Here is a 20,852-nt window from a genome sequence, read left to right on the forward strand (position 1 = left end):
ATAAACAGGCCTGTCTGAAGTTTGCCAATGAACACCTGAATGATTCAGCGAAGGCTTCGGAGAATGTGATGTGGTCAGATAAGACTAAAGATTTAGCTCTTTGGCATCAACTCGAGGCAGAGAAATGCTAAATATGACTCCAAGAACACCATCCCCACTGTCAAACATGGAGGAGGAAACATTCTGCTTTTGGGGCTGTTTCTCTGCTAAGGGTACAGAAAGATTTCACCAACATGCACTGTAGAATCTTGGATGAGAGCCTTCTGGCCTCAGCCAGAACACTGAAGATGGGTCGTGGATGAATCTTCCAGCATGACAATGACCAAAAACATAGGCCAACAATCTGTGCTGTTCTATGGTGGTGGAGAGGTTTAAATGGAAGAGGTTGATTCTGGTGTATTTTATACACATAACGAGTTGATATTTTGTGTTCTGTGTATTTGTCTTACACTGTCTTGTGTTGTTTTGCACTGTCCTATATTGTCTTGCATTGTCTTGTGTTCTCTTTGTCTTGCACTGTCTTGTGTTGTCTTTGCACTGTTTGCACCAGGTTGCACACACATGATGCATTTTATGTGGCGAGGACACTTACAGGCCTTAGCCCTGTGTTTTCTGTGATTGTTGTTTTATGTAGCACCAGTGTTCAGGAGAAACGTTGTTTCATTTCACTGTGTACTGCGTCAGCTATATATGGTTAAAATGACAATAAAAGCTTCTTGACTTGACTTGATATTAGGAGTACTTTTTTCAAAGGGACAGGATTAATTGGGGTCAGAATCCTTGCTAATTTTATCAAATATTTATTTTACTTTAATAAATACAAATTAATTCATAACCTTTTTTTAAAGATATATATATATATATATATATATATATATATATTACATACAAACCTACCATAACAATTCTAGACTGTTCATTTCTTTGTAAATAATCAGCAGGGGATCAAATAATTATTTTCCCCACTGTATATGCTTTCGAAAGAACCTAGAAATAATTAACAAATATTGGGAAAACATATGAGAATTAATCCTACCACTACCCACTACCAAAGTGCAGAAACAGAGGTAAAATTTTGGACTCTGGTATGATAGAGGTTTAAAATATGGCATGACTTTTCTTTTCCAGAAATTGTGATAGAATACATTGTTTAAGTTTAATAGTTGTGGGGTGGTTCTTATTGCAAATAGCAAGCACAGATGAGAAATGCACACAGCAACGTTGTTCACATCTCAGGAGGTTAGGTTTATTTTGTACATTTAATATGTGTCCACCTGATATATGACTGTCCAAAATACAACTGCCAACATGGGACAGAGGCAAATAATGACACACACAATTATGTATTGAGCCAGTCCATTTCGTGTTTACTAGCTATTAATACAGTACACGACCATTCAGGCAAACATACCCAGCTAATTGTCATTTATTTGCTTCTCTGTCAGAGTGACTCTGGTAAGACTAAAACACAGATAAGGGTTGATTATGAATTTCATACTTGACTGTGCTCTTACATTGCTCATAACTGGCAAATAGATTTTGTATCAGAAAAATATATGATTGTTACCTTACTTTCTGCTTGAGTTTTGTTTTATATATATATATATATATATATATATATATATATATATATATATATATATATATATATATATATATATGAATGAGAGAGAGAGAGAGAGAGAGAGAGAGAGAGAGAGAGAGATATAGATAGATAGATAGATTGATTAATATACAGTGAGGAAAATAAGTATTTGAACACTCTGCTATTTTGCAAGTTCTCCCACTTAGAAATCATGGAGGGGTCTGAAATTGTCATCGTAGGTGCATGTCCACTGTGAGAGACATAATCTTAAAAAAAAAATCCAGAAATCACAATATATGATTTTTTAACTATTTATTTGTATGATACAGCTGCAAATAAGTATTTGAACACCTGAGAAAGTCAATGTTAATATTTGGTACAGGAGCCTTTGTTTGCAATTACAGAGGTCAAACGTTTTCTGTAGTTTTTCACCAGGTTTGCACACACTGCAGGGGGGATTTTGGCTCACTCCTCCACACAGATCTTCTCTAGATCAGTCAGGTTTATGGCCTGTCGCTGAGAAACACGGAGTTTGAGCTCCCTCCAAAGATTCTCTATTGGGTTTAGGTCTGGAGACTGGCTAGGCCATGCCAGAACCTTGATATGCTTCTTACAGAGCCACTCCTTGGTTATCCTGGCTGTGTGCTTCGGGTCATTGTCATGTAAGAAGACCCAGCCTTGACCCATCTTCAATGCTCTAACTGAGGGAAGGAGGTTGTTCCCCAAAATCTCGCAATACATGGCCCCGGTCATCCTCTCCTTAATACAGTGCAGTCACCCAGTCCCATGTGCAGAAAAACACCCCCAAAGCATGATGCTACCACCCCCATGCTTCACAGTAGGGATGGTGTTCTTGGGATGGTACTCATCATTCTTCTTCCTCCAAACACGTTTAGTGGAATTATGACCCAAAAGTTCTATTTTGGTCTCATCTGACCACATGACTTTCTCCCATGACTCCTTTGGATCATCCAAATGGTCATTGGCAAACTTAAGACGTGCCTGGACATGTGCTGGTTTAAGCAGGGGAACCTTCCTTGCCATGCATGATTTCAAACAATGACGTCTTAGTGTATTACCAACAGTAACCTTGGAAACGGTGGTCCCAGCTCTTTTCAGGTCGTTGACCAGCTCCTCCCGTGTAGTTCTGGGTGATTTCTCACCTTCCTTAGGATCATTGAGACCCCACGAGGTGAGTTCTTGCATGGAGCCCCAGTCCGAGGGAGATTGACAGTCATGTTTAGCTTCTTCCATTTTCTAATGATTGCTCCAACAGTGGACCTTTTTTCACCAAGCTGCTTGGCAATTTCCCCGTAGCCCTTTCCAGCCTTGTGGAGGTGTACAATTTTGTCTCTAGTGTCTTTGGACAGCTCTTTGGTCTTGGCCATGTTAGTAGTTGGATTCTTACTGATTGTATGGGGTGGACAGGTGTCTTTATGCAGCTAACGACCTCAAACAGGTGCATCTAATTTAGGATAATAAATGTAGTGGAGGTGGACATTTTAAAGGCAGACTAACAGGTCTTTGAGGGTCAGAATTCTAGCTGATAGACAGGTGTTCAAATACTTATTTGCAGCTGTATCATACAAATAAATAGTTAAAAAATCATATATTGTGATTTCTGGATTTTTTTTTTTAGATTATGTCTCTCACAGTGAACATGCACCTACGATGACAATTTCAGACCCCTCCATGATTTCTAAGTGGGAAAACTTGCAAAATAGCAGGGTGTTCAAATACTTATTTTCCTCACTGTATATATATATATATATATATATATATATATATATATATATATATATATATATATATATATATATATATATATATATATAAATAAATATATATATATATATATATATATATATATATATATATATATATATATATATATATATATATATATATATATATATATACATCTGTAAAAAAGAACGAGATGGTGAAGAGAGGTCACCCAACCCCGAAGCTAGCTAGGTGGCACAGTTCCAGTGGTTTTGTAGAGGTTTGGAGTTGTCTTAAATGGGTTTCTTGCTTTAGTAAAATAGTATTTATTTTATACACTGATATATACATGTATATATCAGTGGCGGGCCGTGCATTTGATTTGGTATGAAGAGGATGCGCACTTTTAATTCTGAAAGTGCGCATGCTCTTCATACCAAATCATTGGAAACATTGATTCTATGACATCCCCTTGTTAATTAAGATTTTTTTTTCAGGGCAATTTTGCCTCAGGTCTAAAAAATTGACATGACATTTTGTCTTGTCTGATTAAATCTAATCATAGAGAGATCAAGTTTCGACAAATGTGGGTTTTTTTTTAAGGAAAAATCATAGCCTGGCTAGTGGGAAAGCCTAGCCTACTGCCGGTAAGCCTTACCTACAAAGGCCGAAGTAGCTTTCATTGGCCTGGTAGGCAATACCGAAGCCTTCAGCAATGCAGCACCTGGGGAGAGATAGCCAGCTAGCTTCTCTTCGACCCTCTGCACCTCCTCATAGCCGCACTCCTTAAACCCAACTATGTCCGTGTACATCGAACTTTGCGGGGAAAAGGCACGGGCCACATATGGGGTCTCGCAGGATCTGGACACCTTGGTGTGCAGGTCAGGAAAAAAGCAGAAGTAATGCATTCCCAGCAAGCTGGATGAGCTTTCCTGCATCCCGCGTCACAGTCTCCGCGCTGGGGCCTACCGTTTTTTGTCTTTTAGGTAGCATTGCTACCTAAAACGGATTGAGAATATGCTACCAATTTTAATACTCTGTTTGGACTTTTCCAATAGTAAAAGGGAGTGATATTATATTGCTAACTAGAGATGCTGGTTGCCAATACAAACACCTGGAGCATTATTTGGTTTTGCTCTAACAACCTAAACAAAAATGCACACAAATAATGATAATTTTTTAGGCAACACTCAGAAGCTGATGCTTGAACTTGCCTGCAAAAATCTAAAGAAAAACATTATATCTAGTAATGTAAGGCATCGCTCTTGCTATTGAATAAGTCACTTGAGCTCTTCAATACATCATAATTCTGAAAGTGCACATGCTCTTCATACCAAATCATTGAAAACATTGATTCTATGACATCCCCTTGTTAATTAAGAATTTTCAGGGCAATTTTGCCTCAGGTCTAAAAAATTGACATGACATTTTGTCTTGTCTGATTAAATCTCATCATAGAGAGATCAAGTTTCGACAAATGTGTGTTTTTTTAAGGAAAAATCACAGCCTGGCTAGTGGGAAAGCCTAGCCTACTGCCGGTAAGCCTTACCTACTAAGGCTAGAGAAGCTTTCAATGGCCTAGTAGGCAATACCGGAGCCTTCAGCGATGCAACACCTGGGGAGAGATAGCCAGCTAGCGTCTCTTCGACCTTGGGCACCTCCCCATAGCCGCACTCCTTAAACCCAACTATGTCCGCGTACATCGAACTTTGCGGGGAAAAGGCACGGGCCACATATGGGGTCTCGCAGGATCTGGACACCTTGGTGTGCAGGTCAGGAAAAAAACGGTAGGCCCCAGCGCGGAGACTGTGATGTGGGATGCAGGAAAGCTCATCCAGCTTGCTGGGAATGCATTACTTCTGCTTCTCTCCCGGCCAAGCTAACTCTCGCTTTGACACGGCTCACTTCATTACCTCCAGGAGCTCCTCTAACAGCACAGGCTGTGAGGAGTCTGTGAGCTCGCTAGCTTCCAAAATTTCTTTCTCCTCGGAGGAAGAAACCTGGATCTCCGCGTCGCGCACACCGGAAGAAGAAAACACTACTCATTCATCTCCATGCACTCTCCTCTAAGAGTGCTCTCCGGATGCGTTTAGCCATACGGCTACAGCACAGACAATCGTCTCTCTCGAGAACCGATTGAGCATGCTCTACTCTCAAACAAACACATAGCTCATGTGTGCATACCCCCCGTAATGAAACGGGGGCAAGACAAACAAGAAGTTTGTTTGTATTTTAGCCATGGATGCACAGATTAACACACAAAGCGCTTACCTGAACAATCAGAAGCTAATGTCACTACCCTCACTCAGCCATTTTGTAGCTTCCTGGTTTATGCAACATCACCTGCTGATGATGTCGAGACTTGCCTATTGGCTGGATTTCGCATGTGATTCTGAGTGTGGACAACATGAGGCGTTCCCAAAGCGTTTCGACGCAGCTCGAGTTCCTGAAAGGGAACATAGCATATCAGTTTTATGACTGTATGTTTTCCAGCACTCTCTTGTCTACATTTACTTCCTCTTCTCATTCTATCCCTTGGTGCAAAATAAACTTTTACTGTTTGAAAGTTGAGGGAATTAATTCACACTTTTACAGTGGACTGTTGTACCAACTTGGAGCTGCTCAACACAAGAAAGCATTGCTACCTAAAACTGATTGAGAATATGCTACCAATTACATACTCTGTTTGGACTTTTCCAATAGTAAGAGGGAGTGATATTATATTGGTAACTAGAGATGCTGGTTCCAATACAAACACCTGGAGCATTATTCAGTTTTGCTCTAACAACGTAAACAAAAATGCACACAAATAATGATTATTTTTTAGGCAACACTCAGAAGCTGATGCTTGAACTTGCCTGCAAAATTCTAAAGAAAAACATTATATCTAGTAATGTAAGGCATCGCTCATGCTATTGAATAAGTCACTTAAGCTCTTTGATACATCATAATTCTGTCTTCCTGTTTTAAAAATAAAAAAACGTCAACATGTGAACATAATCAGATCAAAGCTCTCTAGACATTTCATGGTGGGATTTTAAGAAAACAATAATTTGCTCAGTTACGCAGTCTTAATTTTAATTAAATTTTAATTTATAGAAACAAAAAGATCTTGAAGACCCAAGGAGCTCTTTAAGCTTTCAAACCAGTCACTGAAGCAATCATTGTGCCACCCAATCGCCTCCACCTCCAACCCGACACACACCACTAGCAGAACAGGGAGAGTTTATCACAGCCTAATATATAACATGACGAGGTGTCATGGAGTAATTTTCCCTGACACTTCGGGGTTTAACTCTGTGTTTTGATGGCGGACTCTCCGACGTGCTCCTTTATCACCTGGCTCGCCCAACTGGCATCTCATTGTATGAGAGCTGACACGGCCCTGTCTGACACGCATTGTAATAGAGGAGTGTAATTTGTCCACAGATCGGAGGCTGTCCAGGCATCTCGCGCTTGACTTCGTGTGTTCGTCCCAAGCGTGGCGAGGCCTCCCACCTCATCCATCACTGCTGGTGATTAAAAAGCCCTCTTGCTCTTCTGTTCAAAAATGGAAAACGTAAAATCTAGACAGGATGACTTAAGGGAGCTACCCTGTTGTTTTTTTTTTTGTTTTTTTTTAAAAGATAAATTGTCTTTTTTTTTATGTCTTTGTCACAAGTGCTATCAGTTTATTTTAGTATACTCTGCCATCAGGATTTGAGGGAATTAAGAAATCAATGCACTTAAACAATCTCTGACAATTGATTAAAGGACACTAAAAAAAAGGAGCAGAAACATTGTATAATGAATCATTTGGGCGAAATGCATGTTTATTTGATATATTGGTTAATAAATTGGGAGTTTGCATATTTCCTTTCCCCAAGTGCATTACTGTACTGTATGTTTTTACTGTGTGATGTTTTAATCAAATCTGGTGCTTCATTTTAATTGCATTGAAAATATTTCACCCAGCAATTTCAGCCATAAGTGATAACAGTCGGGTTCCTTTTTTAGGTTCTTAAAAAAATAAACAAAGGCTTCTTTTCTCACTCACAATGTTCCATCATTTTAATAAAAAAGACAGCACAGAAATATTGAAGACAACAAGTGCCAGCTTTTTGAGAATACAATACAGGTATATAACATGGTTGCACTGGTATATAACAAGTTTTTACAATGTTGAAAACACAATTGTATAGGATATCTTATGCGGTAAAGACCCAATTCTGTTCCACTATGACAGTGCCCCTGTGCACAAAGTGATCCCCATGAAAATATGTACATTGGTTAGATTAATAGATCTTGAATGGCATACAGTAGCCACAATGTAGCTTTAGCCTCAATTCAACTGAACACCTTTGGGATGAATTAAAGCACTGACTGCCTCCAGGCTTAATCACCCTACATCACTACCTGACTTTACTAATTCCCTTGGGCTGAATGAGCACAAATCTCCAAAAGCACTTTAAAGTCTAGTGGAACATCTTGCCAGATGAGAGGAAATTACTATAACAGCAAATTACAAGCAAATGGATTGGGAATGTTCTAAAAAACCCATGAAAATCGTATTGTATACAGTCTATATCTGTGTGTGTGTGTGTGTGTGTGTGTGTATATATATATATATATATATATATATATATATATATATATATATATATATATATATATATATATATATATATATATATATTTATATTTTTTTTCCATTTCTTTCTTTTCAGTGAACTACACATGGTAAAGATGTTGCACAAGAATGAGTCAAAGTAGCCTGCTCGTGTTTTTAAGAGTATATAAATATTCAAGCGCTTCATGCCAAGTGGTAAAAATGCTTCTATTCTTTTCCTGACATACACAAAAATAACCCAAATAAGCCTGTTATTTGTAACATTAACATTTCTATTTTAATATGGTGCATGCTACTTTTTTGACTTCATAAAGCATATAGAAATACAAGATGGCATTCCATTATTAAGGAACGATAGCGGTACAGAAATTGTAGAAGAGTCTTGGCTGTACACATATGGCTTGAGGGCTTCAACAGTTGTCAGCATATTAAGCTTATTGCTGTTGACAGTCAAGCTTGGATTTAGCCTTGTTTACAGCTGGATCGCAGGAAATCACGTTTTTGTTTATTGTTTTTTCCTGCTAAACCAAATCTCATTTTTAACCCTTTTCTTTTTCAATTGTTATTATCAAAGTCATGTATCATTCATAAAAACAGTATAATTCAATGAGAGGTAATGATTTGTGTATGTATTTGTTTGTTAATTTAATTATTTAATTTTCCCTTGTATGGTATAAACATTACTCATAAACATGTCAACTTTGAACATGTCTTTGCTTTCTTGCTAGTCTACATTAGACCATGTTCAGCTTTGTGAAGTCCTGTTAAAACCCAATTAGGGGATAATTTAAATTAATTTAGAATAAAATGATACTGTGTAGTATTTAAATGATTTAAATGAAACTTGCTTGAAGATGTACACAAATACAATCATGACTGTAGAATATTTTGTTGTTGCAACATATGTGTGTGTTTAGATAGATAGATAGATAGATAGATAGATAGATAGATAGATAGATAGATAGATAGATAGATAGATAGATAGATAGATAGATAGATAGATAGATAGATAGATAGATAGATAGATAGATAGATAGATAGATAGATAGATAGATGCTGAAATGCTGTAATCATAGTATTTAATGCTGGTTCTGAATTTTACCATCTGCTGCACTACACACATTTTCACCAAATTATTAACATGCTTATACCAGTCTGGTTAATTAGCATGCAGCAATGATATAAAAGAATTATATAATCAGGCACACCTTGGCACTGAACCAACTGAATAAAACTGCAAAACAAACCTGTTATATAATCTTCCTGGTAGCACAGCGTGCATGTTGAGAAAAAAAATAATGCCGCTAGCCAGACTTAAATCACAAAATTTATGTGTGATGAGAAGAGAAAAGCCCATATTTCATAACCAAATAAGTTGCTGATATTTTGTTGAGATCTTTGTCATGCTCATATGATGTGCTACACACACACACACACACACACACACACACACGCGCACACACACGCGCGCACACACACACACACACACACACACACACACACACATACATATATATATAAATACTTATTTGCAGCTGTATCATACAAATAAATAGTTTAAAAATCATATATTGTGATTTCTGGATTTTTTTTTTTAGATTATGTCTCTCACAGTGGACATGCAGCTACGATGACAATTTCAGACCCCTCTATGATTTCTAAGTGGGAGAACTCGCAAAATAGCAGGGTGTTCAAATACTTATTTTCCTCACTGTATATATATATATATATATATATATATATATGTAAAAATAAAAATAAGTTGATGACATTATTATAAAAAAATAATATATAATAATAATTAGAATAATAATTCTTATATATATATATATATATATATATATATATATATGTAAAAATAAAAATAAGTTGATGACATTATTATAAAAAAATAATATATAATAATAATTAGAATAATAATTCTTATATATATATATATATATATATATATATATATATATATATATATATATATATATATATATATATATATATATATATATATAATTATTATTCTAATTATTATTATATATTATTTTTTTATAATAATGTCATCAACTTATTTATTTTTTTTATTGTAGCCTATGTTTCTTGGCCTGATATGGGGAATAAACGCTTATACTTTTACTTATCTCATTAGTTAGCTAATGAATTTATGATTTGTTCAACTGCTTTATGAATGTGACTGCCATTTACGCAGTAAGCAATGGTCTAGGGAGTTGCCAATAAATAGCTTCCAACAGGCATAATAAAGCATTTTATAAATGACACTTTTCGTTCTACCTGTCCATCAACTGCTGGCATGGATTTTGGCAGCTAGCTACATCATCTCTGAATGTAGTCACTGAGCACAATGGCCTTCTCATCACACTTGGAGTTTTGTCACCAGACCATATGGTTCTCACAAAAGCACAAAGTACATTTGATCCGTTTAATGCCTGACTCCTCTGTGAAGCAGACAAGGCAAAGAGGAGATCGATAGCAGTTCTGCTAGAAAAATTTTACAGAATAATTCTGTGCTCACTGAATTTTAACATGTACAACAGATGTTTTTGCATATTTAGATATATATATTAGTTTTTTGTTGTACATTTGTTGTTTTTTGCCCCAATATATATTTTGAGTTTTGCCAAATAGTTTAGATTTTTTCTTCAATGTTTTATTATTGATGTTTATACAGTAATTTAAGTCTTTTGTTTTTGAATCACTGAATTTTAAGAGGAATTTTACAATAATGTAGATGTTTTTTGCATTTGTTGTTCTAAAACCTGTATATACCTTTCAGCATTGATGGGGCCTTTCAAATGTAATTTGAATACTCAGTAATTGCACCCTATACTATTAGAGAGGCTTTTGAACGGATCATTGATAGCGAGATAAATGATTCCTTTACTCTTTAGTCTGAAAGTTTCTGTGTCCATGATAGAATTTTATATTTCAATTCGTCCAATTACAGAACAGTTTTTTACTTTACCCGTAGATGGCAGCATTTCTAGATCATATTCACATATGTCTTCTTCTTTGCATGATAGAGCTTTAACCTGCATTTGTGAGTTCGCAGAAAATGATTCCTAGTAGTGTTTCTAAACCAATGCAGTGATTTCCATTACAGAATCATGCCTATATTTATAGAAGTGCCACCCTATTAATTCTATTAACTTCTTCATCACAGTCATATTTTATATGTATATTTTACAAATGAAAAAATAAATATTTTAGGTCCAAATTGATATTATTTTTATTCTCAAAATACGATCCTCCTAGTGAGCAGTGTGCAGATGTGTAAATAAAGCAATATACACTTACTGACCACTTTATTAGGAACACCTTAAGACCAGCACATTCAAGCAACTTTATGGTCAGACATCAGACGTGGCAGCAGTGCACAGCATGCACTAAAGTCTACACAATATGTTGTGGGAAATAAAAACTTTAGAGATCAAAAGTTCTTTAGGAGTAATGTTGAGAGAGAGAGAGAGAGAGGTCAGAGGAGAAAAGCTACACTGGATTGAGCTGACAGAAGGGTTGTTATAACTCAAATACACAGAAACAGCATGTCTGAATGCACAAAAATGTCAGTTCCTGAGGTGGATCCTGAGATCCTGAGATGGGCTACAACAGCAGAAGACGAAATTAGCCTCAGGATGTTTAGGCAGTCACCAAAACTGTGCAAATGCTTAAATTTCCAATTTGGATCTTTTAAAATGGAGATGATGAACACAAATTTTCTTTTTCATTTTTGACATTTGACAGTTGACAAGAATGCAATATATTTGTAAGTCACTATGATAAACAATATAATGTTCATTAAAATTATTCTCTATATGAGATGTTTCACTGATGAGTGTTTAACTCTTTGGGAAATCAGCAGAACAGTTTTTCTACCGGCTGTAGCACCATATTTACTGCACTTCTTCTATCAGATCTGTTTTGAAGATTTTCAGACTAAACACCTGCACTGTCACAAAACATATGCAATGCCTTGATTAGCGTTTAATAATCAGAAAAACAGGCCTGTGTTGTGGAAAACGGCAGGCTTGCAAGTTTTCATGACACTTTAGAATGAGAAGCTTAATTGATGCTTGCGTTTGCCAGATGCTTGTCATCCCTTTTTGCCATCCTCCTCTTTCAGTGTATCAACTGTTCATTTCTATTTCCACATTTGTTGAAAATGTAAAAGATGAATTGATGCCATTGGTGAAGGTAAATTGATCTTATTGCTTGACAGTCAGAACAATGGCAGCATTAATCTGTGTATTTTGATTAAACACTTAATGGTGATCTAAATATGAAGATTTAAAGTATTCTTGCCTTGGGTATGAATCATAACATACTGTTAGAAATCAAAATGCTGATTTGTAGGTATATATTCTATCTGTATAATTCCATTTCTAAATATATTTCCTGAAATTATATTGTTTATATTGTAAATTCTTATTCATTTTATTTTATTATTAATTTTTATAATTTTTCCTTTATATTTTAAATCAGATGAGTCATTAATTCCATGTGGTTGTGTGTGACAAATAATATGTATAATGTAAATTTTGATTCATTAAAATAATAACAGTTTGAATATTCTGAGAACACCATCTTGAAAGTCTAAAGTATTACATTTTATTTTCTATTTATTTATTTAGTTCGTTAATTGTTTATTCACATATATTTTGTATAATGGGTTGGTTGAAATGGATTATTTTTGGCTTAATGTTGGTGTTTTCTTTTCATTTACTTGCTAAAGATATCGATTCCTACATCTTAATAAACCAAACTCAGGCTTCTGGAACATGTTCCATATTTGCAGCATGCCCAGTCAATGAAGTAGCAATTAGGTATTATTAAATTAAATATTAACAATTTTTTACCAAATAATCTTTTATTCAAAATAGGGTCTCTCTAAAAGATTCTGACCAGGATGTCAAAAGCGAGGCATAACAATCTGACAAATTTGTTTAAGCACGTTTTTTAGGTTCTAGTGTCATGATCAGCATTTGTTGTTGTTGTTGTATATTTTTTATTTTTTATTTTTTTAGAATTTTTTTGTTGTTAAGTATTATTAAGGAAGTTAGAATGTGCATGCTCAGCTTACTAGCAACTCTTTACAACATCAAAGTTCAACTTTTTTTAAAGTTTAAACTTTTTTATTTAATTTTTTTTCATTTGTTGCATATGCTTTTTGTTTCTTATTATATAATCTCTAACCTTTTTTCATTTTATTTTTTTTTGCATCCTAAATATTTACAAACAACTTACAAATTGTGCTTGTGCATACATGTTTTGGAGTCTAACCACCATCTTTTTCTTTTTTGATATGCCTGTGGTGAATGGTCTTTAGAATAAATAAGCCACTTATGAAACTTTTTTCTTTTTTAAGTTTTCAATATGAAATCAGTAGCATTTATATTATTAGTTGCCTTTCTTTCCTTTTTTGTGAAGTATTAATCTAGCCACAGTGAGACATCGATTTAATTCACAAATGCTTTCAAGTATATCGTGCTGCTGATGCTTCTTCCTCTGATGTTTTAACCTTGAAATATATAACACTTGCTTTGAAAATACATTTACTTCCAATGGAGGCTGCAAGATTTCAATAAGAACATGAAAAACTACCTTCTTTAAAGACATTCGTGAATTAAATGTGTCGTAGACATGTTGATACCTGTGTGAAAAAGTTCAGTACAACACACTTAACTTTATTGTGCCACAACACACTGTAAGATGTGTGTTAAGTGCACTTTAATGTCCAAATTAACTACTTAAAATATACCATAGCAGATTAATTAAGGTTGATTTGACATGAATGTTGGATTATATGTAGAACTTACTGTGTGTGGTTAATTTATTGGGTTCTGCAGGTCTTAATCAACCAATCCAAATCTGTTTATGTCTAGATAAGCTATTTGAATACATTTTAATTATTACAAAAAAAAGACACCAACATTTTATTGACACTTCTGTGGTCCCCCGGAATTTGCAGGGGTTACTTTCTAAGTTCCAAAAATCTGTGAATTTTGGACGCATCGAGACATTATGTCACTTTATAAATGCAATAGTGTACAGTATTTGACCAAATACATAGTTTAAAATGTTACTTCTAACAATCCTGAACATTCTTTCTGTACTTTTTGAACATCCAATTCTACATTTAAACTTCATTGGCTGCCACTTCTGGGAAGATTGTGGAATGTGCTTGTAAAAATGTCGTGTTCATTCAGCCACAAGTGTGTTAGTAAAGTCCGGTACTGATGTAGGGTGAGAAGCCCTGGGGTGCAGTCAGTGTTCCAATTCATTGAAAGGTGTTCAGAACGGTTGAAGTCAGAGTTCCACTTCAGGAAATCGAGCTGTGTCAGAAATGCTTTAGCAGGCTACAATAATACACCACTGCACAAAACTGTGGTCCCAGAGGGGGGGTGCAGCTCCTAGCCGCTGATCTCTTCACCATGGTAGAGATCATTCTCTAATTCAGAGCTTCCACCATGAGGTGGTGCCTGTTCACTGCATAGTGTAAACAACACCGCCTAGATCCAGTTAACGGCCCAGTCGGTTCAGTGTGGAAATTCCTTCAAAGAACAGTTTGCCAAAATATTGGCCCCTACCACCCTGAAGGTTTATGAGACCGCCATTGCGGCCTGTCATACCCCTCTTGCTGGGGTTGCTGGGTAAAAACCTGTTGGTTAAACGCTTTCTCCGCCTCTGGTACGACCTAGAGTGCCTGCAGGGACTTGGCGATTGTGTTGAAGGCCCTGTAGGAGACTCCCTTTGAGCCTCTGACCGAGGTACCTGTGAGGTTCCTCACAGTTAAGACTGTGTTCTACTTGGCCATCTCCTCTTTCAATAGAGTGGGGGATCTTCAATTAAAGATTCTTGACTTGACTTCAGGCCCTCTCTGTGGCCCAGTCGTTCCTGGAGTTCACTTCAGGCTTGACCAGTGCCTTCCTCTACCCTAGATCAGGGTAAGTTCCTAAATTACCCTTGGTTATTCCATGACCTATCTCTCCTCCTCCCTTTCAGTCCCCAGACCAGGAAAAGCTTAAACGACTGTGTCCAGTGTGAGCACTGGACATATACGTCCACAGAACAGAACTCCTCTGGAGTTTCCCTCCAGGACATTTGTCAGCTTCTATAGCCTCGACCTCAGTGCCACTCCTGGCCCCTCTGTCCTTCGCCTTAGTTGTGCCCGTCCACACTAGGCAGGGATTGGTCAGTCTGGCTTGATTGGACTTTCATTCCCAAAGCGTTCCTGAAGGGGGAATGTGTCCAGGTTACGTAGGTAACCATGGTTTCCCGAGGGAACGAGTCGCTGCATCTCTATGCCACACTGCTTGCATCCCTGCAGCGTTTACTTTCCTTTTCATAAGCTGGCGCTGGTTTCACTTTATGTGCTTTTAAGCTTCCTGGCCGTGCTTTCTGTAAGACTGATTATACACGTGATTTAGAGCGCCGTTCCTAAAGCGTTTCTGACGCAGCGACTCGTTCCATGGTTACATACAAAACCTGGAGACGTTCTAAAGCAGGCCACTCAAAATCTTTTACTAAAACCCATGTAGACCATACATGGGTTTCTGTACGTTTACACTTTAGGTGCACTCTGCTTACCAGTATATTGAGCCGGTTGTTTTAACTGTGTTTTCTCCTGGCCAGTTCACTTTAAACCAACCTACAAACTGTAAAAATCCACTGCATAAAATATGCAACACACCCAAACCCCAGTAGTGTGTTCTTTTGTGTGTTCCACACAGCATGTCTTAGTGATGGCCTTCAAAAAAAAAATAATAATAACTTGACAGAGCAAACAAATCTGCTTGGCATACACAAGCCTGGTGTAAGGCTGAGGGTGTCTATGCCTCTCTCTGCTTGTTACCTGGTGTTCATTACTCTATTGGCATGGCTAAGCTTCTCCGAGAGAGCCCTCTGCTGTCAGGAAGAACTTGACACTTAAAATTTGATTACTTTCGTTCCCTTTTCTTTACCTACATTACACAGTATAATTATAGATAATATTTTTATTTTAAAATAAAAACATAAAATAGCACTTCTTCCTTTACCACTATTCACTTCAATTACTATTACCATACCCACTGCTTCGATACTACTAAGTATAACTACAAGTATTCTTAGTATACTTTTGCTACTGCCACACGACTCTATCATAAATAGCAATGCTACACTATTTTTAATAATAAGAAGAATATGAAGATTTGTAATGATAGAAGTACTCTATATATATATATATATATATATATATATATATATATATATATATATATATATATATATATATATATATATATATATATATATACATACCGTAATTTCCGGACTATATATATAAGCCACATCCATTGAATTTTACAAATATTTGTATTTTGAACATAAATAAGCCACACCTGTCTATAAGCTACACTAATGTCTACACTAATGTACTTTACAGAGGCTTTAACGAAAGACATGTTACACACGGTGTAACGGGTGAAATATATTGCGCTTCCTTTAGGAGCATAGCGGTATTTTGGGAATAGCCTGGCACTGCATTTTTCCGCTATTACTGCGTGTGTTCAAGACAAGGATTATGTCCTTATTATTTTCTGATGCTCATTTCTAAGTTTCTTTGACTGACCCTTAACGCTGTTGCCAAGAAAAATAAAAAAGCACGAGTTTTGGAAACCTGTCCGTGCTTATTCGATTTCTGTTGCAACTGGAGTTAGCGAGCTCTCTTCCTTTCACAACTATTTTTCTCGGGAGTTTATCTTTTGGCATCGTCATGCGTTTAAAAAAAAACGTTTTTTTTTTCCCGATGCCGTGCAGCTCAGAACACATGTGAGGTGCGTTTTTTCGTTTCCGTTCGAAAAATTTCATTGGTCTAATGTTACGGGGTTCAGTTTTTTGGCTTGAAGTTTGTGAAACCGGGAAAAACCCAGGAAAAATTAATAAATAAGCCGCTTCGTTGTTTAAACCGCGGGGTTCAAAACGTGGGAAAAAAAGTAGCGGCTTATAGTCCGAAAAATACGGTAAATAATAGTACTTCTATTATTACACTACAGTATTGCAAACTGAAGTGTATTTAGAGTATTTGACATGATGCACAAGGAAGAAAATGCTCAGTCATTTTTTTTTTTTTAGCTGTTTTTAACAAACCTTTTTAGGATCTAGGTTTTTGCCTCTGTGTGTACTACTATAAACTCAAAGTACTAAGTAAGAGATGAAGTGGAATGTATGACAGCTTTATTTGTTAAGCAGGGAAGTGTGGTAAAAACAGTACTTGACTTAAGTATTAACAAGAAACTATCAAGTACCAAGTCATACAGAAACAAGATAACACTGTACAGGCAAATAAAATTCTGTATTTTTAGAATTGTCCTTGACATTTTTTAGGAAGCCATACTGACAATTGTTTAAATGTACAACATACCTAAAAATTTAACACAATCTTACAAGAAAAAAAACGTAAGAAGAACAAGTTTCTGTCCATCACCACAACAGCAGATAACACAAGATGAAAGCGCATGTAAAAACATTTGGCATAGTTCTATCGGCTTAATTCTGCTGCCTCTCACACATTATGTGTCTTCAACCTTCCACCTTCTCAAAAGCAAGAGCTTGAAAGCTACACCTAAAATAATGCCAACTAAATAAGTAATCACATGCTTTTATCATGCTTCACATGTTTTTGGCACTGATGAATATTATTCATGGTATTATTACTCACTCTGCTCCAATCAGCAGCCAAATCTTTGCCCAGTAATTGATTCCCCGCTAGTCCAACTAGCTCTGCAAGAGATTTAATAATCCACAGAAGATTTGCATCTGCAGGACACAAGGCAAAGTAGAAAATATGCTGCCTGCTGTCTTAATGGTACCATATTGTCAGCAGCAGCATGGCTAAGATCAAATAAATAATACCATGTGTTCTTTCATACTTTATACCTGGGTCTATATTCACTTTCAGTAGTGATTTATGTGTTTCAAGGCACCAGCAATGCTAGCAGTCTAATGCAGACATATTAGCTGGCAATCCAGTTTTGTTTGTGATCCTTTAAATAAAGCCTGGTTCAAAACGTCCTTTAGCAACCAAAACCTTTTTCATTGACTAAAAGCAGTTATAACAAATAAAGATAATGACAGTTAATAAGTGATTCCAAATATGGCTAAATGCAGTGCAACATTCCTGTATATGAGTAAAAATGCTAATCTTATGCTTAAGTTTTACTCATTTAAAAGTAAAATTAAACATTTCCCCTTGAGAAAAAAAAAAACGCAAGTGTCTGCTTTTGAATGTTCTTATTCAACACAATTTATGTATTCATGTCAAAGTATTGAGAATGGCATGTTTTTGGAGTAAAATGTCAAATATTACAACTTAAAATATAGTGAAAGTAAAAGTTTTACAAGAATAAAAATATTGTGATGAACAGAAAAACTTGAACTTTTATATAATTTGAACAATGTGGTAAAAACAACCCTACATACTGCCCACTACTGCTATTTAACCCATATTCAAGTTCAAATATATTGTTTCTTTATTTTCATATTGCCCAGTGAGTCTAAACATTTTACCATTTAAACCAACTGACCATTTAACTATTTTGAAAAGCTTTCTTTTTCAGACAATAGCTACATTTTGATCTCTATTGTGCAATAAGACTCAAATAACTGGGTAGAAAATTTTGGACAAAATGTCATTAGGGAAGATTAAAATATAGTTTGTTGTTACTAAATAAATGTACTAATCTTCTTCTTCTTCTTCTTCTTTCATCTTCTCCCATTAGGGGTTGCCACAATGGATCATCCGTCTCCATACCCCTCTGTCCTCTACATCTGCCTCTTTCAACCCAACTACCTGCATGTCTTCCCTCACCACATCCATAAACCTCCTCCTTGGTCCTCCTCTTTTCCTCCTTCCTGGTGGCTCCATCCTAAGCATTCTCCTACCGATATACCCCATGTCCCTCCTCTGCACATGTCCAAACCATCTTAATCTCGCCTCCCTCACCTTGTCTCCAAAATGTCCTTCATGCGCTGTCCCTCTAATAAACTCATTTCTAATCCTGTCTATCCTCGTCACTTCCAACGAAAACCTCAACATCTTCAGCTCTGCTACCTCCAGCTCCACTTCCTGTCTTTTACTCAATGCCACTGTCTCTAAACCACAGTCCTATAAACTTTCCCTTTCACTCTTGCAGATACTCTTCTATCACAGATAACTTCTGCCACTCTTCTCCACCCACTCCACCCTGCCTGCACTCTTTTCTTCACTTCTCTAACACACTCTCCATTACTTTGCACTGTTGACCCCAGGTACCAGAACTGCTCCACCTTCTCCACCTCTTCTCCCTGCAACCGCATCACTCCACTGCCCTCCCTCTCATTCACACACATGTACTCTGTCTTACTCCTACTGACTTTCATTCCTCTTAAGATATTGAAAGGAGTCATATGTTGGTGGAATAATATTACAATGATTGGATTTTGGGGTAAAGTGTTGTAGAGGGCTTGGACAGGCTTGGACCTTTTCTTGTGGATTTGTAGAAGAATTGTAGATTTTATTAATGCACATAGGTTAAAGTGAAGGGTGTTTGAAATGTTTGTGATTGTTATATCAGTAGGACAGTGATGACACCCATATCATATCATTGAAAAATAATACTAATTAAATAGTATTAACTGCTATTCCGATGATAAGTTCACGACCGCCATTAACAACTTAACCATATTAAAACCGTGTAAGCAGAACATTGAGTTACACTATACGGACAAAAGTATTGGGACATCTGACTTATCGCCAGCTCCTTGAAGATATGGTTTACATGGGTTTTAGTCTAAGATCTTCAGTGGCCTGCTATAGAGCTCTGACCTCAACCCTATGGAACACTATGAATTGAATTGGAACACTGACTGCACCCCAGGCCTTTTTATATAGTGTATATTTATATTTATATGAAGACCTCCTAAATGTGTTCAAAAATGTACTAATAATATTTTCATTAGAAATTACACTACACCTATCTTATTATGTACCTTGCATACTCTTTGCATGTATCTGTGTACGGATAAAAGATCATCATCCAAGAATAGCAGGAAACAGATGTCACTGTACTACAGAGGACAGAATCTGCACAGCAGGTGCTGGAGTAGAGCGTTAGGGCTGACCTACAGCAGAAAGCATGAACAAAAAAAAAAAGAGGACAGACAAGAAAAGGAAAACTGAATCCAACACTAAAAACAAATTCAGTTCAGTCTGATTCATGACCTCAAAATGTTGAACCAAACGAATACCTAAAGATTATTAAAAGTATTTGAAAAAAAAAAAATTCTTATTGTCTTTCCAAAATCTTGTGTTGATGTAGATGACAGCAGAGGCCATCCTGCGACTTGCTACCGATCCTGTCCTACCCTTCTCACCCTTGGACATAGCACTTGACATTCAAAATAAACTCAAAGGTAAGATGTTTAATAATTTTTCAGGTGCAACTTTTTAAAGAGGTGTAGCAAGGTTCGTTTAAGAAAACATCAAAATAATGCTTCACCTATTCGATTCACCCCTAGTTGTGTGGTTAAAAACTGTCTGTCTGTCTGTCTGTCTGTCTGTCTGTCTGTCTGTCTGTCTGTCTGTCTATCTATCTACCTATCTATCTGTCTGTCTGTCTGTCTGTCTGTCTGTCTGTCTGTCTGTCTGTCTGTCTGTCTATCTATCTATCTATCTATCTATCTATCTATCTATCTATCTATCTATCTATCTATCTATCTATCTATCTATCTATCTAACATGGAAAAAAGCACAATAGTGTCAAAAGTGGTCATCAGAAACACATTATAATAGTAAGAGGTGAGTCAGGTCATCATATTATTTCAAACAAATCCACTGATCCATCAATAACAAATCAACTAGCACGGATTAAGAAGGGGTATGATGGTCAAAACTGATATCGACAAACA

The 20,852-nt window shown here is 36.3% G+C and overlaps 1 protein-coding gene across 7 annotated transcripts in view; it reads left to right on the top strand.

Moving 5' to 3' along the window:
• The window catches only part of naaladl2 (N-acetylated alpha-linked acidic dipeptidase like 2), a 318,477-nt gene that overhangs the window by 279,213 nt on the left and 18,412 nt on the right, over window positions 1–20,852 (top strand). For 6 of the 7 annotated variants that reach the window (XR_014536332.1, XR_014536333.1, XM_083558491.1 and 3 more), the window contains one exon: window positions 20,264–20,357. Coding sequence is in view for 5 of the 7 variants with exons in the window: in XM_083558491.1 (XP_083414617.1) it covers window positions 20,264–20,357 (94 nt within the window). In the remaining 2 variants the exon portion in view is untranslated. Of the gene's footprint in view, window positions 1–20,263; window positions 20,358–20,693; window positions 20,825–20,852 lie in introns of those variants that run through there. The other variant, XM_083558495.1, reaches the window with a different exon arrangement.

The sequence above is a fragment of the Silurus aristotelis genome (genome assembly GCF_946808225.1).
Source record: "Silurus aristotelis genome assembly, chromosome: 13".
NCBI classification, from domain to species: Eukaryota; Metazoa; Chordata; class Actinopteri; order Siluriformes; family Siluridae; genus Silurus; species Silurus aristotelis.